The sequence below is a fragment of the Musca vetustissima genome, unplaced genomic scaffold (genome assembly GCF_032173495.1).
Source record: "Musca vetustissima isolate MV318-11 ecotype Yass unplaced genomic scaffold, APGP_CSIRO_Mvet_v1 utg701, whole genome shotgun sequence".
Classification (NCBI taxonomy): domain Eukaryota; kingdom Metazoa; phylum Arthropoda; class Insecta; order Diptera; family Muscidae; genus Musca; species Musca vetustissima.
Genome location: NW_026878851.1, coordinates 210,692 through 236,288, shown reverse-complemented (window position 1 = coordinate 236,288; position 25,597 = coordinate 210,692). Strand labels below are relative to the sequence as shown.

The following is a 25,597-nucleotide window of genomic DNA, read 5'->3' as shown; positions in this document are numbered from 1 at the left end:
CTAACGGATCTTCCAGTACTATTTTGCCCAAAAGTATAAAGCTTGTTTGATGTTTCGACATATCTTATATTATAGTCAATTGGCTATGTATATACCAGTAATATGTTGCACAATATACTCTTTATGATTTAGTCATTTATAGCCAACCACCCTTTCGACCAAATAACAAGGAACTCACGGTTCCAACAAAAGATTGTGCAATACTTTGCTGAGCTTCTTTGGTTTCTGGCTTCTCTGTAGTGGGATTCTTTTTCGAACTGGATGAAGTGTTTTGAAGGCCGCTGCTAGATGGATCTGGTTGCTTTGGTGACACATATCCCAAATCAGTACGCATTCGACCACCAATAGTGCCCAAATCGGGTCTTTGGCCATTTTTAAGATTACGTCTAGACTTTTGTCTCTGCATTTGTTTAACACGAATGTTGGAACTCTCAATATCAGAAGTCGAACTTACGACATCCGGTTTTTGTGCATCCACTTCAACTTTTGCTTGTGTTTTTCGCTCGCGACTGTAATTAGTGTATTCAGAATTCAACGGTTTAGAAATTGTAGCCGTCTCTTGCAAATTTGATGATGATGGAAGATTGCTTTGTGGATTAAGACCTTTGTGGAGTACATCTTTTATGTGGTCTCTGTTGAAATGTAAGTCACTTACTATACTATTTGAATTTGTATGAATATTTTTGAGGCTCGTTAATTGAGCCATTGGACTTGCACTTCTATTCGCGATTCCACTAGCCAATTGTGACATTGTATTGGGATGTGTAGTTATAATATTTTCTAAACCAATGCTTTCTACTTTTTCCACAAGGCGCAATGACCTCAACGCTCGTCTTTCGAGCCTCGTTAACATAATTTTTTGTTGTTTTTGTTGTTGATTTCGGTTAGGTCTTTCAATATCCCCTCCCACAAGTTTGCGTCGAATCAATTCAGCTCCAGATGAAAGCAGCCCAAATAGCGGTTCTGGAGACATAGATCGTGTTGGAGAACCCTCTGGAAATGAAAACAAATGAAAATGAAAATAAATTAGCATAGAAACGTATTTTTCTGAGTTTTTGGAAAAGTTTCACAGTATTATAAGTTTTGTAAATGGTTTCTAAGTAGCAAAATTCGGGTATCGTTGTAAAGCCTGCATTGCAAGCATGTTGTAAATATCGCAGATCTACAACTTTTTATGTAACACAAAATATGTGCTCCACACTCCACAAAAAGGTTTTATACAAGGGTGTAGAACAGCTGAGAGCTTTGTCACCGCTTTGTTTTTTGTGCAGTCCAAAAACACCACGTATTAGAAAAAGTCTTAATAAAAGACATAATGGGGAATGGAAAGACAGGGTAATAAGGAAAAATTTAGCCACAGTAGCAGTATTCTTGCTACAGAGCTTTAGATAAATCAAATGACACCGAGACACTTGCCCTGTTTGTATTAAAATTGTATTGAATTGTATCCGTAAGTCGAGGTGGTATGTCCCCCTGTGGAAATGAAAAAGGTGTTACCCCTGCAAGATCGCATTTAGATGTTGTGCAGTAAATACGTTGCTATGCAAAAATATTTTTTAAAAAGTATGTTCTAACGGTAAATATCAGTTAAAAAATGATGCGTACTTTTGCTAGGAAAAAAGACCTTCTACAGGGCTAAAAAATAACAATTTAAATCACCATATATTATAATATTGTCTTGGAAGATAAACTGTACCATATAAAAATCGAACATCACCAAAACACACGTCAAGAAACACAGTTTCACAAAAATTTCAGAAAACAAAAGACCTTTTTTAAATTGAATTATCTTCCAAGAGGCAATTAAATCGATTTGAAACAAGTCAAATAAATTATCTCTAAGAATACAACGAAGGTAATAATAGTTAATTCATCTGGTGGTCCACATTACCGGAAATTACTCTACAATATTACTCTTGAACAATATTGGAATTAAAAGACGCCAAATATAAATACGATGAACAGAAAGAGGGGACTTAAAAGAATTTAGAGGTACATACAGTGGTGGTCACATAATACAATTTCAAATTATTGCATTAACGAGAACCCAGCCCAAAGGACTATGAACGATTCCAAAAACTTATTTACATGGACTACAAATTAAAACATCTCCTGTAGAAAAAATATTATAATCAGGATTCGATTCGTCAGGAGTATTTAAAAACCCCTTACATATGCAGTACTAAAGAGATTTTGTGTGAAGATATAAAATTATTGCATGAAATATTTCCAAAGCTAACGGTTTTTATAAAAAAACATCATTTTTGAAGTGGATACGCAAATAAAAAATACTGTATTATTTTTCCTTTACTGCTGTTTCTTTCAAAAAGATTTTTAAAGGCAACATCGATTTAGTAAATTGAGCACCATTTACAAATAAAAAAAATTATAAATCGTATGTAATCAAAATTGGCAATGATTTGTACAGTACACCTAACATTCGAAAAATTAATATAGAAAATAAAGGTCTGAATGCACCAGAAATTAATGATTAAATTTCAATAAATGATTTCTAAAATAAGTATTTGAAAGAAAAACACAAAAGGTGGGATTTAACCTAATGTAACGACGATTCGATTTCGAACGACTTTATTGAAGAAGGTCCGATTATTTTTGTAGTATGTGAGGAAATATCAATTAAAAATAACATTTGTTATAATCAACCGATCAAATGATTTCTAAAATAAGTATTTGAAAGAAAAACACAAAAGGTGGGATTTAACCTAATGTAACGACGATTCGATTTCGAACGGCTTTATTGAAGAAGATCCGATTATTTTTGTAGTATGTGAGGAAATATCAATTAAAAATAACATTTATTATAATTAACCGATTGTACGGGATGTATTAATTACGTACCCACTTCAAAATAGTTTTCTACTTAGTACACTAAGCATTTTATAATAAAAAAATACTCATTTGATACTCGTTTGAGCTCATTTTGCGATTGTATTTTAAACCGATAAATGCATACTGAATTATTTTAAAACATGTTTTGTTATATATTTTCCTCATCCTAGCTTTGATCTGAATTGCAACTAATTTTCTTTCAACTTTATTCTTCATTCTATACGATTTTTTCAAAAAAAAAATTTTTTTTCAAGTCTTCCCTTTGTTTTGTTTTGTTTGGATTTGCTCATAATAGCTAGAAAGGAAAAATACGAAATTCATCACGGATTTGTTATTCACTACTAAAATATTTAAACATTAATGTATTAAAATACCAATGGAACAACAACTATTATTTGTAAGATATATTTTCGAATATTGACAATTAGTTCCAAGAACTCGTTTTTGGAAAGTAGAGGTATGCAATAATTTGTTGCCATGTAAAATTTTATTAAGCCCATAGAACCCTCAATTTCATACTCCATTTAATTTAATTACTAAAAATGAGAACATAATTACCAGGACTGTTGCAGGGTGTAACCGTTGGTGAAAAGTTTGGACCTGCGGGCGTATTTAAGGCGCTTGGCGTTACAGCTTTGATTCCTCGTTCATTCAACATTGATGCTAAGCCTAAATTTACGGAAAATGTCGAACAGGAATTTTTGCGCGAAAGACCAGCTCGTGGTGTGGGAGGACAACTAAAAATTAAAAGAAATTATAATCAAGTTATGATTTTGAGTATATCAAATTATAAGTATATCAAACCTTGGTTGTCGCGACGTTGATGCTGAGGCAGTTCTTGAAGATACTTGAGACTGGGACAAAAAGGAAAGATCCGTCGAAATACCATCGTCGGGATGCATTACCATACTGGTCGTGTATGTATAGGTACATCCAGATGCTTCATATTGTTTGCCAGGTAGCTCATCATTGATGTCTTCTTCGACATCGGATAATGTGTATACCTGCATTCCTAAATCATCAAGGCCTCGTCCCCCGCGTATTGTTACACCTGGCCTTTCTTCCAAAAGACCACTTAGAGTAGGAGTAGCCAACTGTGACCAATGATGCAAAGTCTGAGAACCTTCAATAGGCTTAACAATTTGCAGCTTTTCTGGCAACCGCCATTGATGTACAGAGGATGACATATTCGTTGATGAAGATATACCAGATGATCCGGTCGACATAATGCTATCTGGTGTACGCAGACCCATTGGGAGTGCATTTGTTGTTTGTACATCGTCATATGTATAGGTACCAGCTGGTGCATAAGAAAGCATGGCTCTACGGGCAAGTACTTCTGCTGGAGTAAGTCTCTTTAATGCAGCCTCAAGTTCCTTAGCACCCGGTGCTCCAGGAACCCCGGATGGTTGCGAAGGATAACCATCGTCAGACTGAGATGCCAGACTTTCACAGGACATTGTCTTGTCACCCAAACCGCTATTATCACCGCAGAAAGTGCTACTGGATGACGTTACTGCACTTCCAGTAGCCATTGTTGACATGCGTGGGCCCGATGCTGAACTCATAGACATCGCCCCAAGGTGTGTGATAGGACTTTCCATATCAGCAAAGTTTCCGCACTTGGTTGCACAACGAACAGTATCAAATACTCTTTTGTATGGCTGCATCAAGCCTGCTCCCCCATATACCGAGCTCATTGTACTATTGTATCCGATACCACATGATGTGTTTGGTAGATTTGATATCAACCGACCAATTCGATCATTAATGCGTTGATTATCACCCGATATTCCAGAATCAATACTATTTTCTGAGTACAGAGACGATTCCATCAACTCAGACTGTAAGGAATCTGGCTGCAGAATTGTTGACATAAATGAGCTACGAGCCTGAGGCATAGTTTTCTTTCGTTGTTTTCGTAACTGTTCTTGTGCCTCTTGCAAAAGAGCTAATACCTCTTGATACCTCTGCTTGAATTCGACCAATTCCAATGCCAGACTATTTTGGTTCTCCTTTGTAATGCTCAGAAGGGTAATATGCTCATCATTGTCATGAGTCAGCTGATGAAGTTTCATTTCAGCTTCTGCTAAGCGTGATGTTAAACTCACTATTTGTTCATGCTGCAGGCGGTTTTCCTCTCGTTGTCTTTCCAGTTCTAAATTAAGTCCTTCAAATTGCTGATTGGCATCGTTTAATTGCGATGCAATATCATTCATAAGCTTCCGTTCCTGTTCCTCAACTTCATCTGTCTGACAGGCCAACTGAGACGCTTCAATCTTTAGAGATTTGTTCTCATCCTGTAGCGATGCAATTTTCTTTTGTAATAAATCCAACGTGATGGACTTGGAGAAAGTTGGAGTATCTAAAATGTAAGCAAGAAGTTAAACACTCAAAAAAAAAAAAAAAAAATATATATATATATATATATGGCTTACCATTATCGCTAGAATCCTCACAGTCATTTGTTAATACCGAAATTAGTTCATTTTTCTTGTGTAATTCGTGTAGTAATTGGGAGCGGTCCTCGTTAGCGGATTTTAGTTCAGCTTCTAAATCGGCTATCCTAGTTTCTAATGCATTATTCTGTGTTAACAATTCTTTGCCTATTTGCACCGTCAACTCCAAATCCTTCTCCTTTTCCTCGAGAAGGCGTGTGACGGCCTCAATATCATCGTATGCTCGTGTCATTTGACTTACTCGATTACCACATAAAACTGAAATAAAATAAAAAATTATATTAAAAATTTTCGTTTATTTTAGCTGTTTAGTTGGATAACAGATTTTTATTAAACAGCTAAACTATACAGTATTTTTAATTATAAATTGAAACTTTTGGAGTAGTACTATTGTACGAGGGGGCAAATTATGAAGTTATTATTAAAGTTTTTTATTAAATATCAACTTTCAGCAATTCTTTTTTTTTGTTACAGATTGACATGTCGAAAATATAATTAAATCAAACTATTTTACCGCTTTATTTTTAAAATCAATCAAAAATGAGTTAAAAAAGACTATGGATACATTGGTATTTTATTTATTCTCCTTAGATGCTTACATTAAATATCATTTTTTCTAGATTTTCCTTTAAAACTATTGTCCTTAAAATGTAATTTTCTTCAATAAGACTTGCTATCGTGATTTGTAACTGCGTGACTCTTTATTAATTTTGTACTTATAACAATGAATCTTGCATATCTCACTCTTTTGGCCCAAGGTGTTGAAATTCTTGGTAGAATGTTCAGATGTTAATTTGTCTAAAAATAGCATTTGTTATGCGATATAACCTATCTATTATCAATTCTATTATCTAATTTGAGTCTATTTTGTTTTCTTTTTAGGATCGGGATCCAGAACGAATTTTGAGTGATTTTTTTCTATTTCTTGTATAAAATATATTATTTTAATTTACGTGTTCTCAGATATTAATTTAGTACTGTGTAATATATTACTGGCCTCTAAGGCTTCCATATTACTGAATAAATAAATTGAAAAAAAGTATTTGAATACATCCAAAGTGGTTTATTTGTATATATTTCGGCTTTAATCCTCTCCTTGTTGATATTCTTGTATTTTATCCGGATGAACAAAATTTCGCTCGCAAATGATACGAAATAGGCTCTTTTCGTTTAGGCTCGATTTACGAATGAATTTATCGTGATAAATTCTTTACCAAACGAATGTTCGCACACACATAACAAACGAGTGAGAGCACAGAACCATCGTTCGTTTCGTTTGGTGATTGAAATTTTTTCTGATATTCGCTCACAAATGAAAACGAACACACGAAACGCGGTGTGTGTTTACTTTATTTATGATCTTTTATTTTTTTGACAGCGCACGCGACCTTTCGCAAACATTTGTTTTTTGAGTTTTTCAAATGAATCGTAAATGCGAACATTCGCGAGAGATTGCAAATGATTGTTTATTCATTGCAACTTTATCATTCGAGATAAATTGAAAACAATTGTTGTTTTCAAAACCCTTGTTAATTCTCATGGCTATTTAAGTACTTCCATTTGTTACAAGAGATATTTGAGTATAAAATGTGTTTTAAGAAGCTATGAATAGCTTGTGGGAAGAATATCCCCAACAAAAAGCTAAGTTAATTAATGAGTTGGGAGATCCAAACTATAGTCCTCCCTGCCTTACGCCCTAGCTGACAATGCCATACTTTCCTCACTAATAGTTTGTTTTTTATTAAACAACAAATTGGGATTACGCCTGGCTATTTTTCAACCACTATATAAACATTGCTTTATTTCTATTTGCCGTGTTTTTTCCAATCCTCGAAACAATCTTTGCGGCCCCGCGTTTCATTCCTTAAAACTTAAACTGTTTATACCACAATTGAAATTTTGTTATTAATTCTACAAGATCTAAGGAATGTGGGGAAGTTAAATGATATTTATTTATTGAAACATTTGTACCATAATATCATGGATAATATGGATTATATTACGACAATATAAACTGACATATGTTAACAATTAGCCAGTAAAAAGAAATAATATGCATCAAAATCCATTCAAATTGACATATTCGAGTAGTTCATTCTTAAAACATTTAATAGAACCACCGAATGCCTTGAACTGCACTTCTTACATGAATGGACTTCTCCAAAAATAGAAGATTTGTATATTCCATACAGACCTACTGTTCCGTTACTACAATTTTATAAAAATCTTGTTTGTATATACAGACGAAAATAGAAAATAAACGAAAAATAGTTAAAGTATGTATGAAAAGCCCTCTGGCGGTGGTCATAGGTAAAAAAGAAAAATAAGAAATGAATTTCTCGGCCCCAAAAACCCGAATCCGAATTTTGAATAAAAAAAAAAACGAAAAATTTTAGCTTTAAAAATTCTAAATATTTAGAGATGGACATAACATATTTACATCAGATATGAGCAACGAACGGACAAAAAAACTAAAATAACATAAAATTATTACTTGGCCATGAGCGATTATTCCATATATCTGGATAAATATTAAAAAATTTCTGTAAAATTAGAAACTAAAATTTATTTCCAATAATATTGAAAGACAAAAGAGACAGGTTTCTAATTTTCCATATATCCGGTTTTCTTTACAGTTTTGTTTGGTTGTTTTCAACTAAAAAACAGTTTAAGTGATATTGTTTTTATTATATTTCGGATACTAGTCTAAAACATTGATCAAATGTCATTCCCATGGTACATATAGGCATACGATACGCCTATCTTAGTACGTTCAGGCGCTATCTGTTTTACAACATACGGATTTACAGTCAAATAAACATAAGGCGAGGAAGTGCGTATATTTTCAGTAGTTACAGAAATCACTATTTACCCATAAGGAAATTCTTTACAAAATAGAAATTATAGAAAACGTATTGCAAACCTTCGATCAATAATTGCTCATCTGGTAAAATATTTTCAATGGAAGAATCTATAGTTACGTCGAGCAGACTGTCATGGTCATTGGGACTTTGATTCAGCGTTGGCGTATTTGGAAATGATGATATAAATAACTCTTCTTCATCGTATTCTAACTGATTCGTTTCTTCAACAAACAATTGCCAATCGTTGTCATCAGAATCAGCGGCTCGGTTTGCATTACTCTCTGCCTCTAAAAAATATTCATTGACGGCATGTGGCGGATTTGCGACTTGGGCCAGACGACAAGAATCCATCATGACTAATGTCGTAACACTGCCCGAACCATTAACAGCCGATGAAACTCAGATCGTATAAATCTCGTTTTAAGGTAATTATTATTGTATATTGTTGTATCGCTTGTCGTTATGCAATCCCCGTGTTTTGACTTTTCTCTGTTCTTCTTCACTTATTTAGTTAGAAACCACAACTTCAAACACAGGAAATATGTATATTGCCCGCACGAAGCACGAGATAAGGGTTGCAGAAAACATCAAATCAAAGAAAACATTAATATATGTTGTCGCATAAATACGAGTATGTTTTTAGCGTATTGGTTTTTTATATAAACATTTGATTATATTCTGGTCACTCGGCACAATGACACATCAAACACAAAATTGCACGGTTCAAAAATTGTCTCGACTTGGGCAAAACACACACAGACTTGAAGATGAATGGTGTATAAAAACACTGTCGACAGTGAGTATGCGCGAATAATGCATCAACGAGAAAAAACACTGAATGTTTGATAAAAATAAAAAGTCACTATAACAAATTAATGCAACTATTATGGAAAGACGCGCTGTTAAGGCGAAACGATGAATATTTTATACAAATACAAATTGAACCGAAGATGGTCATTTGAACTCACATTTTTGGGATGTGTTCTTTAATGAATTCCGTTTAACTTAGGTACACAAATGAACTCGATTTTCCAGCCTTTTCACAAAGGTGTCTGGTTTATTTACATAAGTTACGAGTATTAGGTAGAAAATAATGTATCGGCTAGATATAACTATACTATGGTGGACAGGCAATAATACACTCGTGATGTTGAACATGAAATTTCCAGCTGGTTGGCAAGATGGCGTAAACATTTAGTTTGTTGTTATTCTTTTGTTTAACATCGATACTTTATAATAACAAATATTCACACACATACACACACACCCACTTAAATACACAATTATATGTGTGTATTCGGTGTATTCATAAGATACAACTTTTTTCCACACAATATTTTACCGGATTTATTAGTATAAATACTTTTTCTTTTCCAATTCACTCTTTACAATACTAGTTCATGGGTTGGTTTTAATCTGTAATTTATACGATACGTTTGTGTACTGAACAACGCAGATAGAATGGGTTGGCAAAAAAACGAAATCCACACAACACACAATATAATCCACACATTCTATAGATAATGTCAAATATTATTGTTCAGCGTTGTTACTTGTAGATTTCACAGTTGTATAACAAAGGCAGGAAGACAAATATACATATATGGATGGAAAATGACAAGTTCTACCAAAACGAATAGCGTTCCGTCTATTTGTCGGAGGGTATAGTATGCCGAGTGAGACATTCATTTAGATATTCCGACAATTTTATTGACGTAAATATTGGTATGGAAATCAAGGTTTGCACTAGTTTTGATTTCGCAAAAATACTTTTATGTCAAATGAGAATGCGTTTGAGGTGAGCACAACGGATATAAAATATTAAGTGAAGGGAAAATCGTGGAATTGTTTAATTAAGCCACTGTTCACAATATGTTGTCATTTTTTCCGAAACCGTTTCCAAAAAGAAGTCGTTAATGTTACCGGCCGATGCCACTATACTGAGCATAGACATCTGAATCTACAATCAGATACGATCAAGATCTACACAACATGACAAAAAGGATTTCGTTTTAAGAATACAGACAGAAAGGTGTATATTAACTATGGCGGCCCAGCCCACACTAAAGCAATTTCATGAAACAAATTACATTATTTATGTATTTATGAGTTCTTAGATGATGTTAACTTCACTTTAACTATTTTTTCTAAGAACTCATAACAAGAACGGTTCGGCTTTATCAACAGTAGAATTATTCGTGAATCTTGGTATTTTAATGGATCCAAAGTTAAACTTTAACAATTATAATGGGAGATCCTCTTAGTATGTATTGACTTTAACTCTGTATACTCTAATGTAGATTTTTGCTTGAGCGTAGAACAAATAAAAACTAATATTATTGTATTTTTAAATGAGTAGTAAAACTTAATAACAAACTGGCTGTTGAAGTAGATTCTGTAGCTGGTTTTCTATTCCACTCTCAAATCCCATCATGATACGGATCATGGTGTGTACGCGATCCCTACGTAAGGGATGGTCGGCAAGGGTGGGAAAGAGAGGCGTGGGATCGTCGAAAAAAGAAAAAAATATATATTCCGATAAAATCGAATAAATGCAGAACAATTCTTACATTTTGCACTAAGAGGTTTACATTGGAATAGTAGTGATTTTGTGTTATCTTCTTACACTAGCAGGTTAAAATTAATTCGATTACCTACATTAAAAAGTAGACGTTTTATGTTGAACACTATGATGGTACTAAAAATATTAAATTACTATTATTATTAAATTACTATTATTAATTAAATATACCCTCTGATTTCCTAATTTCATCTATTAGAATAAATTATATGTAGGTTTTCATCGCACAAATTATTCTATGGGATATCTCTCTGTAAAATGTGTATTGATTTTAATTCTGTGTACTCTAATGTAGATTTTTGCAAGAATAAAATCTAATATAATTGTATTTTTAAATGAGCTGTTGTAGAGTTTACAAGTATGTAAAACAGCAACTTGTTTTACAGGTATTTGTTCATAGTTTTATTTTATGATGGAAAATTGAAAAAAATATATATAGGCAGAGAACTGTTAATGATATTAGTAGGACTGGCTAAGAAGTTAAGATATTGTTGTCGGAGCATCAGTATTATTAGACATGTTGATGGGTCGTATTCATGTACACCCTCCTTTTACGTTTTTTGTTTTGTTGTATAAATCAAATTTTCTGCAGAAAATAAATAGAATGTAGAAGATAAAGATATCTTATCTACTAGAATTTTTTATGTTCACAATGTTCAAGTATTATGAAGCAAGTGTTCTTCGTAAAGCCTTATTCCCGGTCAATGAAATAGAAAATATAATACAGTGGTTTGGGCGCATATGATGTTTTTAGCAAATGTTTTTACATTTTACAAACATTCATATATAATTTTTTAAACAAAATGGTGTATTTATTTATGGTATCTTGATATTCGACAAACAAAAAACATTTTTCATACACTTTTTGGAATAACTGAAAATATGGCAGGAAAATCGTTTGAGCGCATCCCACTTTTAAATAAAAAATTATTTAAAAAACAAACCTAAACTTGAGAAAGAATAGAAATATTGTTAAGCAGAAAGTCGAAGAGTATTTGTTATAGTTGAAACTTATATGATACAAGTAAAAAGTAAGTGGTAATATCGAAGCCGAATTTCTGGGGGAGTCTAATGGTATGGGGTTCTTTCTCGACGTGCATTATTGGGCGGCATTTTAATATTTTTTCAAGAACGGCGTGCACTCCTCACTGTAATCCTATTGAAAACTTATAGGAGATTCCTGTGGCATAAATGTATGACTCGGCATACAGGGTAAGATACCAGGGATGGAAAATGAAAATTATGAAAAGGTACCAATATAGTACTTTTTTAATAAAAGAGTAATTTTTTCAAGAAAATACAAAAAAAAAACATTTTATTCAGTTTCATAAAGATCGATTTTCAAGATATCACTTAGTGGATCTTTCTGATGGTAATAATATGAGAATTATTGCTTCTTTCGATTGTATTTAAATATGTATTGACTAATTTTAGTTTCACTACTTCTTTCTCGAAAGCCAATATACCCCAAACTAACATGAATTTCAGTTCCAAAGTGCTCTTGAAATTATTGAAGTAATCACGACTACTAGAAATGTCATCAATTTGCCTACCTCAGGACATAGAACAGAGTATGCCAAATTGAGTATGTTTGTAAGATTAGATATATATATATATATATATCATGGTTTAATGAAGGATGGAATGGTACTGAAATGGTCACGGGGGTACTACGGTACTTTTTTGGGTAAAAAGGTACTGAAAAAAGTACTATTGTACTGAATTTTCCTTCCCTTCGTTTTTAGAGATATTGATTTTCTGTTTTTTATTATAAATCATGTTATACAATCAAAGACTAAACGAATTAAAGTCTTACATACATATGTTTATAACCGGGAGATACTAAAAAAATACATCACGTCCTTGCACAAAAATATTTGTGTTAAACGTTTACGCTATAAAATAATATGTACTATATATATTGCGAAATAAGTATAATGTATATTGAGAAATAAGTATAATTCATTAATATTTATAACAATGTTCGATTTACAAGATGAAAATAACTTTCCACAAACCTTCTTGTTTCAATATTTGTCGTATTACTTTAAGACATTTTGTACCAAGTGGGTCTCTTCCAACATAATACATAAGATCGTTATCTAAATCACTATTAATTAATTGCTGCTGTTTCTCCGATAATATAGCGCCACTTGAAACCTCTGTATTATGTTGTTTTGGTGAATTTTTCGACACGAATGCATGAAACAAAGCCAACAATGATTTTGGTACATTAATTTTTTCTCCAGATTCCAATTTGTGGACAACAACTTGCAGTCGCTGCAATGCCTCCAATTCTAGCTCGAGACGCGTTGGTTGGTAGTCTATGGTATCCTTTTTCGGCAGAGTGGAGAACATCGAGTGACTCAAATAATTAGCAAGATCTAGTGATTTGTTATCAATTTGTTGCTGTAGAATTGAAAAGCTATTTTCAAAGCCTTTACTAGATATAGATGGTTTACTGGTAACAAAGATATTTTCGTTTTTGGCACTTGTTTCATTTGTATTAGCAATACCGCATGCAACATCCGATGAACTCTTTTTTTCTATAGTCTTATTGCCATTGACTTTCGAGTCATCGTCAACAAATGAGCTCTGGAGACAATGCGCATTGGCATAGTGATGAAAATTTAAATACGAAAACTCTTCATCCGTCATTTTCGATACACTGGAGTCATCTTCAACGTCATTTTCTTCGGGAATCTTATGCAATTTCCGCTTCTTAGAAACAACATCAGCGTCACCATATTTGTTTTCAATACTTCCAGTTACATTTTTAATGTGGTATTCATTTCCGATATTAGTTGCCATTATAATTAATAGACATGATTTGTAGTATTCAGATATGTTTGCATTTATTTATCGTCTAATTTGATAAATTAAAGTTTTTTTAATTATCACATTTTTCGTCTGGAATTATCATTTGTTATATACGATTTATTATATCTTACAAATGTATATATTTATACTAGGCATGACATGACTGTGATTAAGAAATTATTTATGTTAATCAAAAAAGTTTTTCTTTTAACTATAACAGTAACTTTTTGTTTTTAAACATTCATTAAAAATAAAGGCCCATTGAATTAATAAAGAATACGCCACTATACAAATATAGTACAATAAAACTATATTCAGTGGCTGCAGCATATCCTTTTGATGTATTTCATCTTTAGGGATTGATAAAAAAATACAAATCTAAATATTCTTTAAATTGTTAATTAAATATATCATATGTCTATCTACAGACGAGTTATGCCCAGTACATTTTATTTCAGAAATTTGTTGCAGATATGTATGACTTTGGTGGATCTATATGTGTGTGTACAAGTGTATTTTGCTTTGTGTGGTATTTTTAGGAAATGAAGAAATAATTTTGGTAATATGTTCTTGAATGATATGTATGTGCAATTATAACGAGAATTTAGAGTAAAATAAACGCAACCTAAAAAAAATAATAATTAACCAATAATTTGGTATATACTATATTGAATTCTTACAAAAAAATATTTTTATAAATACTTTTTCGACGTCAATGACAAGAAGCTTTGGTATTCGCTACACTACTATCTTGTAAGGGTATTACATGTTATGTGGCCCCAAGAGTTTGTAGAACCAGATTTTAGTATATCGATTTCGACAAGCTGAAAGTTACATCATGTGCATATTATGCCGTATATGTTCACAGCGGAAAGACATGACCCAGAAAAGTTGCCAGAGTATGAATGTGAATATCAAATCTGCTGATATAGTATATACCCCATATACTTAAATTTATATATGGTTCAATATTATCATCACCACACCGTCCGACAATACTGCTTCGCTCGCTGGTCTCTGGGGCTTTCCCAATTATTTTCTAAATAATTTTAACTTTGTACGTAAAATTAAACAAAAATGCCTACATAATAATATTGTAAGTTCGACAATAATAGGTATTAAATTTATCTAAGAATTCGAGAAAAAAATTAATATAACAACAAATATTGAAATTACGTAAATGCTCCTTTTCGGATCATAGACTAATGTTTCCAGATTCCTACCTCCGCTCTAAAAAAGGACGGCTGTATGTGACGATCGTCCTCCCCCTTCTTACACATGGTTGCCGTTTTTGGTGGCAGGGGGTCAACAAAAAGATCCTGCTGACAAAATTAAGTTTAGTAGAGCGATCGGCTTCAATTCTGATCACCGGAGTTAAGAAGTACACCACAGGCAGCCTTGAATGCAATCCTCACAGAGACCTTAATGACATCAAAGAAGAGTTTCCTAGTAGAGAATCCTGGACTAGTGGCTCCTTACCTCTGCCAGGTCTGTCATTCTTTACAGTCGGGTCAAAGACATAAACTTAACAATCTTTGTAGCGGTTTTCAAGCAGAAATCCTTTCGAAAACGAAAGCAGCCAAGATAGTAAAATCACTTACTGCCGACATAATGAGACCGGTGACTATATATGTCGATAGTCAGGCGGCCCTTAAAGCGGATAAGTCGCGTACTATAGACTCAAAAACAGTTCATGATTGCAAGTCCGCTCTGAATGATATAGGACAGATAGTTAGCTTATGTTGGGTTCCAGGGCATAGTGACATTGAAGGGAATGAGATAGCCGACGAGCTTGCTCGGGGGGGTCACAGTCGTCCAATCTTCCGATTGAGAGATCTGTGAAACCTCCCATTGGCTATTTCATTGGCAAATTCGGCACATTCTACTGCGAGGTAGTCGGCAACAGATCGTTGAGAGAACCTGGTTGCAGAATCTCAAAATCTTTCTGGCCTGAATTCTCTCACAAAAGAACGCCTTCGCTGCTGGCACACAATAAGAGAGATATCAAAATCATTGTGGGGATCATAACAGGTCACTGCAAGATTAGATCTCGTCTTGTGAGGACGAAGAAGAACTAGATACAATTGAACAAGTCCCTCTGTAAATGTCCCTCGCTGATTGGCAGAAGACATAAACTGTTTGGAAGATATGAAATTGATAATCTAGCCTTCTTCTCTAAAATAGACCCAAACCTAGGCTTTGTCAAAAATTTGACATGGCTAAAATAACTATTTCTCCGCTCTTCTTCTCTCGCTATCTTTTCTCCTTGCTCTTCCACTCCCTCTATTCTTCTCTTTGCATGAAAAAAAGGATGATAACAATGGACATTAGTCTCCGAGTGGACGGTTGTTACTAACAACCGTACATCCCTAACATAACCCACCTACGTTAGGTTATGGTAAAGATTGCCAATTTTGATGGAAACAAAAATGTTAAACTTTGCAAAGATATCGAAAAAGATTTAACATTAGAATCAATATGAATTTGAGGGTTCTTTGTAGGTATATCTGTCGAATTAAGTGAAAGAAAGAAAGAAATGAAAGAAATGTAAAACGTAATTTATCACATCGACAATGTATGAACTTGGGTAAATAATTTATATTAGTACCCGTAAATATTTCAACGCCATACAATAAACAAGGGATGAGTAAAGATTGAACCAACAAGTAAATTATCTAACATTCATGCTATAGAATTTTTTGAGATTTAGATTAAGTTTGGAGCGGACTTGAGCAATGTGAAAAGTAAACCCAAAAGTTACAATCTTTGATTTTGGAATATTTATAGTCAACTAATTACTTTGTGCACATTCACATATGCGATAAACATTTTTTTCTAATCTGGAAACGTAGACCACAATGTCAGATGAATAAGTGTGAAATAGCTGAAAATCATCGGCATAAATTGCCATGTTTCCATGCAGGACAAAAAGACATATATTATCCACATAGAACATGAACAACAATGGTCTCATCAATATGGAACCGTGAGGAAAACCTACAACAAATGATTAAATTGTAGGACGGCGTAGTTACATATGACATAATGGAAACTATGGGACAAGAATTATGAAATAAGTTTACAAAGAGAACTAGACTGGTTAGTCAGAGTTAAATGCTTAATTCTAAATGCTGGACTGTGTAACTCGAGTAGTTCGAAAATCGTAAAATATATACTACTAACAGACACGGTGAATTTCGTGTCGCTCCAATACCGAGTTTTCCTCTAACATTTTTTCTTTCGTAAAACCATTCCAAAACAATACTATATTAAAAATAGCTTTATTCAAATTTCTCGAAAAACCCGTTCAGGTCAATTTCAATCAACCAAAAAAAAAATTGGGTTCAAATCGGTCCAGTCGTTCTCAACCGATGAGATTATATGTTATATCAGAAAAAGAAATATAATAAAATATTTAATAATATAGAATATAAAAAATATATAATTGAATTTTCTTCAAGTTGTTGAATAAATAAAAACAATGGCCATTTAAAAAATACGTAATGGATAACTGAACTGCTGAGCATGCAAGTTTCTATAAAATAAAATAGTGATGGAATAGTAATATCATCGTAGTTTTTCAATAAATCTAAGCAAGGAAACATGCATTTTTGTCAATCATCTATGATTTTTAGTGAAATTATTTCGTTTACTTTTTCTAATACATGCCTTAAATGAGTAAAAATTCTCAGGTAAATATTGAGTAATTTTTAGTGGTTAATTACGGTTAATCTGATAATCTGCTGTGCCTTGGATGTGAATTCATTCCTTAGGCATCATTTGCTGTCAAGCTTTTTTAAATTTGAGCCCCGATATTTTTCTGTAACCATAAGGTTTCATGTAGCTATCCTAAATTCTGAAAAATAAAAGTCCAATGTCAAGAAAATCCAATCCAATATCAACGCTCTGTACAATGTTAAACTTTTTAAGCTACCATATGTACTTTATAAAAAGTGGAAACCAGTCAAGTTAACTATTATCGTTTTTAACAGTCCTCAGTTTTTATATTATATTTTTATATGCAATGTGTATTTGAAATACATGTGTTTACATTTTGTGGTAAATAAAATCGTACACATGGAAGTAGGTACAAGCTGTTAAAAGAGAAAACCAGGGAAATATAGGGTAAGTGCACCTAATGTCGGCATGTACCAGTACTCGGCATCAGTTGTAGATAACTTCAAATAACTAAAAAATCCTTTCACTAAATATGAAAACTGCCTTGAATAATCTTCAATAATATTGTCAACTATCTCTGTGAAAAATTTCATAAATCTAAGTTAATTTATTTTAGCTCAATATTGCCAAAAATGTTAAATAAGTATTCTAAAAAAATCAAGTTTGAGTGTTTAAACAATATTAGACATGGCATTATTCTCAAACATTTTTAACCTATAAAGTAAGTGTATAAGACATGCCGAGTAGTGAATAACTAGTTCCTAAAGGCGGCAGCAAAATTATAATTGTAATATTTTCATAAAATAAATGAATTAGTTTTACTTTTTTGGCTCAATAAAGAAAGAAAAGTATTTTAATAACCATTTATTTAAGAAAATAATAATATACAATTTTTCTTCAATTACAGTACATGCCGACTATTGGAACTTGACATGCCGACAATTGGAAACTGGTGCCGACTATTGGCAAAAAAAGCACAATTTTACCTAATTGTCACTTTCCTCAATTATCAAAAAAATTAGTTTATGCTACCGGGAAGTAAACAAAATTTCGAAACAAATGAGCCGTAATACATTAGAATGGAAAAACTGCACCCAGAATGGCGGAAAATTTAAAATACTTAAAACCTTAAAGAGCCGGCGATTGGTACACTTACCCTATACGATGGAGCACATAATATTCAGGATGAAGACTCAAGACTCAAGGATGAAGACTCATAATAAGAAGATGAAGACTTTTATTCACACCAATCAAACATGTACGTTCGATCGGTGTGAATAAAAGAAATGGTTTACGGCTGTGGCCTAGTGTATGGATATTTTCTCATTTGTTGTGCAATTTTGTGAAGTGCGGAATAGCGGACAATTTCAAGCGCATGCCAAAAAATGTTTTCCCGAAGAATTTATTGACGTTTTTACACACAAACTGCAATGTGGGAAACAAAAATTGTTTTCCCGAAAAAAATAAAAATTAATAAAGTATTTTTTTTTTTTTTTTTTGTTTGGTTTGTTCCAGAACCTGCAAATTTTCCTTAATTATATCGACAAAAATAGTAAAAATTTGTACATTCTTGCAGTACGTTAAAAGACCATTTATGTATTTCCGCTCTTAGCCACACGATGTATACACTATTCACATATGTAAAGTTTGACAATACATGTGTAAAATGTTAAATTTGACATACAAATTCTGTAAAATTTAACATTAGCATTTAACTAAAGGATATTTATAACAATTTGTAACAAGATTATTAAAATGACAAATTCAGCATGATTACGAATATGAACCTTGATTGAGATTATAAAATTTATTTTTAAACCTGCTTTATATGCGCTTTTACTGTTTATTATTATAAGATGACCTAACGAATACTAGGTGTAGAACGTATTCCACTAAAGGGCTAAGCAGAATGCTCTCGTTGAGCCATCCGTCGCGTTATATGTTATCGAAAATACAACAACCACAAGGAAACGATATGCGTTTGTGTTATCGTTTCCTTGTGTTTCTTGTATTTTCGATAACATAGAACGCGACGGATGGCTCAACGCGAGCATTCTGCTTAGCCCTTAAAATACACACAATATCTTTTTACATGTGTACTGTCACTTTATTTACATATGAAAATTGAACCCATCCTGTGCAGCATACGAACATTTCTATTCGTCAAAACGATATGTAATACCTTTTTTCGAATAGAACAAACAATGGCAAATGGCGTCTATGCCAAAGAATTAAAGGCAATAACTAAAAGTCGTGCGTACTATGACAAATAATGACACACATAAGGAATATGCAAAAACTATAATGTAATAATGTAAAACTATATATATGTAATTGCATATGGTTTTGACACATTGAAATTTCCGTATGTTTCACATGACGAGTTCGAGTTGCATATGTAAATAAAGTGACAGCACGTATGTAAAATACATATAAGTGTAAAAACATCATTAACAGTTTTTATATACATTAAAAAATGAGGATTTCTTCGATGTAAATAAATCATAAGAAATTCATCTTATGACCTATATGACTATAACACAATTATAGGTTCCGATAAGACCAGATGACTTTAGCCGAGCTGTCAAAATGCTTTCAGTTTTGAATGAAAACGTAAACAAAAAAATGTTACAACCAAAATAGCCGATAAGACTGTTTCTACAGTGTAGAATCTACACGATCTATTTAATGAGGCTTTAATACTTATCAAAAGGCAAACGTCAGCTGAAGAGAAATTACAAAACGCACATCGATTAGGAGCCACTGAATAAAAAATTTTCAAAATATCAAAAACATCTGGCAACAACACACACTGATTACTTTCCTATTCACAATTACCAACACAAGTGTCGAGTTCACTGACAATTTATTCCATACATTTGGTAATTACCAATCACAAGAATATGACAGATAAAATTACACCACATATCGCATTTTGTCCCTACCTTATCATGCAAAAATATTAAATAAAACATTGCAAACAAAGGTTGTTACCAAATAAATTTCACACACGTCCGCATATCAAACACAAGGTACCTACGCACACATATAGATCCATACGTACATATTTATATCTGTCATATGGCAATTCTTATCAAATATAAGTTTATGAAGCTTCCGAATATTTATATAATACCGATAGTTATAAAAATAACATTAAATCTTTAGAATTAGCAATTAGAGCAGATATTTATTTATTTTAGACGATTGTTTCTCTTTTTCCAAATATAGACAATGATTTCACACTCGCCCAAAACACGGGTGCACAACACATTTACTCGGTCGATGGAATTATTGGATTCACTATTTTATAATCTGCGTACACAACACGTTCGGACAAATTTATAAAATATATTATGTTTTGTTTCGTATTTCCATTTAATATCGAAAAGTACAAAAAAATACACGGCCAACAAAATACGAAGATATTAGTTTAATTAATACGACGGTGCTAGCAAAATGGGCAATAATATTTTCACACAGTTCCAGCGCTGTAATTGACAGTTGAGTAAATAGCGTTGCCAGACTTTTCTACATTGTACAAAAAGTACTTGGTTGGAGAGCCATAATTTCTTGTCAGTATTGTCAACTATGTGACTTTTTTCTAAATATGATTTTTTGCAGACAGATTTCAACTCAGTGCTGAAAACAGCGTATGCAATTAAAGTGTGGGTCAGCAAATTGTATAAAATATTATAGTATAAATTTATCATATGAGAAAAGTATATAGTTTTTAATACGAAAAAATTGGTTGTTTACTCATATTTTCTTCAAATTATTATTTAATCAGCAGATTTATTCTGCAAATGTTCCCTTAAAATTTATTAAGAAGAAATCGAAATAAATTTCAATTAATAGAAGATTATTGTTGGCAAAGACATAGAAACCGTAAAGACTCGACAAAATGCATTTTGACAAAATAGTTATTAAAAAAATATCCAGGGGGAATCAGGTATAACAGAGGCATGTTAACAATAAAAACGCCAATACGCGATAATGTGTTTATAAAATGTAAATAAAATCAGAGATGTGCACTCAAAATATATTTTTTTATTTAATAAACTTAAGATATAGCATTAAAAACGTTTAATACTGTTCTCTCTGTTATGATATCGTAACAACAGAGGAAAAGCCATCTGTTGGAAATTGTTTACGTATCAATTTCGTATCTTTATACTTTCATGTCTTTGTTTGTTGTTGAACAGACCACTACCACTTCAGACACAACCAAAATATTTCAATATGGATCCTTGTTTTGTTTTTTACTTTTATAATAAAGCATTATTAAAACAAACTATATGTATTTATATGTTTTTGACAATATGTTCTAAAGGTATTTAGATTAGACATTTTCCCAGGCTTCTGGGGCATTTTTATGTACTATGATCAATAACCGTGTACATTTGTACCTATTTCACCTATAATTTATGAAAAGAGAATATAAATATTTTCCTTATACATATATAATTTTTCCTCAACTCAACTGGTCAGATTTCCAGAACGTGCAACAGTCTACTATTTATAGAAGTCTTTTTTTTTCAATTTTTCTTTGTAAAGGTTTTTTCAAACTTTGGTTTTGCCGTTATTTGTAAACGGGAGCAGACACATTGTCTGTGTTCCAGAACCTGTAAGAATCTTCTGTTAACCGAAAATTTTCTATATTTTTTCTGTTATAAATTTGAAAACTTGTACTACTTTTTGCCAATGTATGCAAATAGAAAATTGCGTGCTTATATTTGTCGTTTTACGAGAATGCCTAATATGTAGCTCGACGTTGGTCGACATTAAGGGAACCCCACCCATTCTCGATTTTACTTTTTCAAGATTTTCAATGGGCTGGTAAATCAATACCAATGCTTGTTAAGGTTTGTAACTTTGCACATATATATTTGAGTATTTAAAAGAGAAGAAAAATAATTTACAAACAAATTTTGTTATTGCTTTGTTGTTGTTTTTTGTAATTAAAGAAAATACCTTATTTTTGATGGCGGGCATGATAACTCCTCACTGGAACATCGGAATCCGAAAATTCCAACGGTGTTATATAGAGTACATGTATGGCTCTCGTATGAACTAGGATTATTGACTTTGCTCTAAAATTAACAAAATGGCGGACCATTGACAAAATATTTTTGGAAAATCGCCGATTTTTGACCAAAAACCAAGTTAAAAAATAAGGAAGATCTTCACCGATTGGCCTTATCCTAGTTCATACGATAGCTATACACTCACAGAATCGATTGGGTTATTAGTTTTTGAGTTATCGTGCCCGCCATTCGCAAAAGAGAAAAACGCGTTTAAAGTTTGAGAAGCCCTTTAGCCGTCACTTGATGCTGACACAATAAATCGGCTATATCTTCAAGAGTTCTTGAGATTTTCACTTGAAATTTTGTAGAGACATTCTTGAATTAGTGTAGAATCGAATTAAATCAAAAAAAATTTTTGACCCCGAAAATGGGGGGTCCCCTTAAACATTTTCACTTAGGTACAGATTTTTCTGAGAGGTAGCATACAAGGAAAGATAAGCCAGTGTGTTGGTTGCGTGGAATCGTGGAATTTCGAAATAATAAAACAATCATTTCTGTTTCCTTAGTTAGTAATTAGAACTTCTCGTGCAAATTGTATTTTCTTGCCTTAAGATTTACATTCACATTACCATAACATTGGGCAATTTTAATTGCCTCAATTAAAAAAAAAGAATTCAGTAATATGTTGGCGAGAGAGTTGATTGGTATGACAATCATTCACCAATCTCGCCAACAAACTGGCAATTGCCGCAAGTAAAATTGCCTAATGTAATAAACTTGACTAAATCATTGACTAAAGGATTTCGGGATCCTTTTTATCCTTTTGCTTGTTTATTTGGTTTTGTAAATTATAAAAGAATAAGGGAGAACGGCGAAAAATCTCAAATATGATAATGCTCTTACTTTATATTTTAATTGCAATTAATAATAGCAAACCTTAAAATTATTTCTTTTCATTTTCAATAAGCCAAATTTCACCCCTTTAAAACTAGGAAATTATTAATGTATACGAGAAAAATTTAATAGTTTTGGACTAATTGATCTGTTGTCTCAAACTTTTCATGATATTGACCTCCACAGTTTATTTGCGTGAAAGCTGTGTTTTCCTTAATGTAAAAAATGGGTAAAAACAAGTTGAGGCAAACCAGTCTTTTGTTTTTTGAAAGTCCAGCTAGTTTCTATACGCAATAAGGAATTTAAAAAAAAAAATCAATTGTATGATTTTGACTAAACTACTCATTTCACGGCCTTCGTAAAACTTTCGAAAATGTATCTGCATCTATCTTAAATTATTCTGACATTTTGAAGCTTGATTTTGAGTGTTTTTTGAAAGTCCATCTAGTTTTAATACGCAATAAGGAAAATCAATTGTAGGATCGATGTATTCGCGTATCTGATTAATTTCACAGCTTCAGATCAATATTTATCCAAACCTATTTGAACCTATTTTTTCGTCAAAATTTGTATATCTGTCATTTGATTGATATGGAGACCAGCAATCAGAGAGCTTTTTTACGTTCAGGATAAAGTAAAATCTTTGCGATTTTTGTGGATCATTTGAACATACAATTTATGATGTATATTTTATAATATAGTTTTAGATTGTAATTATTTCACATATATAGAACCCCTCGATTTATTTGAATGGTTTTGCTATTAGGGTGGTGTTTAGATCAGGCAGATATTTTTAAATTAACTTTTAGTTTGATATATGTTGCAAATATAATAAAAATGAAAATGGAATATTATATACAAAAGGGCTCAGAGGGGCGGAATTAGATTAGGGGAGGAATTAGATTAGATCTGAAAACGATATGTAATTATATATAGGACAACTAAATACTTCGTTATATTTAAATTCATTTTATAATGCATTTTTTATTTTGCCGTTGTCCACAGATATAACGTAACTACAACAAATAACGCAAATTTCTGTGGTCTAATGCAGCAAATGGAATAAAGTCAAAAAACGCATATGAATCGTATATGTTAGTGTTTAAATCCAAATGCGCGTTTAAACGCTATAGTTCTTAACGTGCATTTTCTGATTTAATTACCAAATCGACTCAATATGTTGATATATGTTGCAAATATAATAAAAATGAAAATGGAATATTATATACAAAATTGGCATTATTGCCCCGTATATTTCTTTGGATATCAATAGGGATGAGCCGTGGGAAAACACTCATTGGGGGTGCTTACCCGGTAAATTGGGAATATACAGGGTAAATTCCAATTTGTGTGTATTTATTTGGCTATATATAGTAAGTATCAAATGAATGGATACTAGAACATCTTACTCTCTATTTATGAGTTTCTGTCCTCAAATCGTTACAAAATGGCTAGTTTTATAATACTTTAAGTACGTGGGTATTTACACAAATATTGCCAAAATTTGGCTTCAATATTTTTTAAGACACAACTGGTATGGAAAATGGGTTTGATTTGCTTTGATATATCCCCATATAACCTTTAAGGTATTTTAATATACTACTCACATGTTTCAATCAAATTGGCTATAATTTGGCACAGTGTATTCCTATTTATAACTAAGGTCCACGTTCTTCGAGACCACATATAACGGTATCCGATTTCGGGTATTTACCAAAATGTTGGGTAAAATGTATTTAACTGCCGAACTACTTGACGTAGATACCAAAATTTTTCATACTACGTCAACTTAGTTACATAAGCCCATGTTTTGATATAGCCCCCATCAAAGCAATGGTACCACTTTGGATGGTTTACAATTATCTATACACATATGTATACATATTTGACATACTTCAGGATAATATAAAGGCTAATAAATTCTATTATTAGCGCGACCTACAGAAACAGGTTGTAATTTTTATATTGTAAAATGTACTTACGGAAATAATTGAGTGTCTCACGTGTTTGCTCTTTAGATAACCCGAGGCCCTCAGTTGGAATTTGAAGTGCTGGAGCTGGGACATACCAATCCTGATTTGAATACCCTGCAAAATCTGTCAGAAAATCTGAACGAACTTTATATTTGGGTATCTGTTCCTCTAGTAATGAAAATATTTCCACCTCTGGTATACAGTCGTTGCTACATAAATCTAAATTAGAAAAATATTTATTGGTTAAACAATTTTTTCTAAGTAATTAAATATTTTTGGATTGAAAATACATACCTGTTAGACATGCAGCATCAGCTGTTTGCACTTGGGTCTTTGTATTCGGATGATACTGTGCTAAACGTTTACTCGAAAACTTTGGTAGGTGTTTATTCAATGTAGCTTGAGCTAGAGGGCTCAGAGGGGCGGAAGCCCCTATGGATGAGGGCAACAT

At 32.5% G+C, this 25,597-nt stretch overlaps 1 protein-coding gene across 1 annotated transcript; it reads right to left on the bottom strand.

The window, feature by feature from the left end:
* Positions 1–121: 121 nt before the first annotated feature.
* Positions 122–25,597, bottom strand: LOC133323627 (trafficking kinesin-binding protein milt). The gene is made up of 6 exons (XM_061532541.1): positions 25,441–25,597; positions 25,156–25,365; positions 5,289–5,567; positions 3,655–5,215; positions 3,409–3,587; positions 122–993 (listed from the first exon to the last, which is right to left on the bottom strand). The coding sequence occupies exons 1-6, from the start codon at positions 25,595–25,597 to the stop codon at positions 137–139; spliced, it is 3,243 nt and encodes a 1,080-aa protein (XP_061388525.1). The 3' UTR covers positions 122–136.

Excerpts from the sequence above, each read along its gene's own strand:
- LOC133323627 (XM_061532541.1), bottom strand. The coding sequence starts at position 25,597 with ATGTTGCCCTCATCCATAGGGGCTTCCGCCCCTCTGAGCCCTCTAGCT. Across the intron at positions 25,366-25,440 it reads TGATGCTGCATGTCTAACAG|ATTTATGTAGCAACGACTGT; the intron begins GTATGTATTTTC and ends TTTCTAATTTAG. Across the intron at positions 3,588-3,654 it reads TCAACGTCGCGACAACCAAG|TTGTCCTCCCACACCACGAG; the intron begins GTTTGATATACT and ends TTTAATTTTTAG.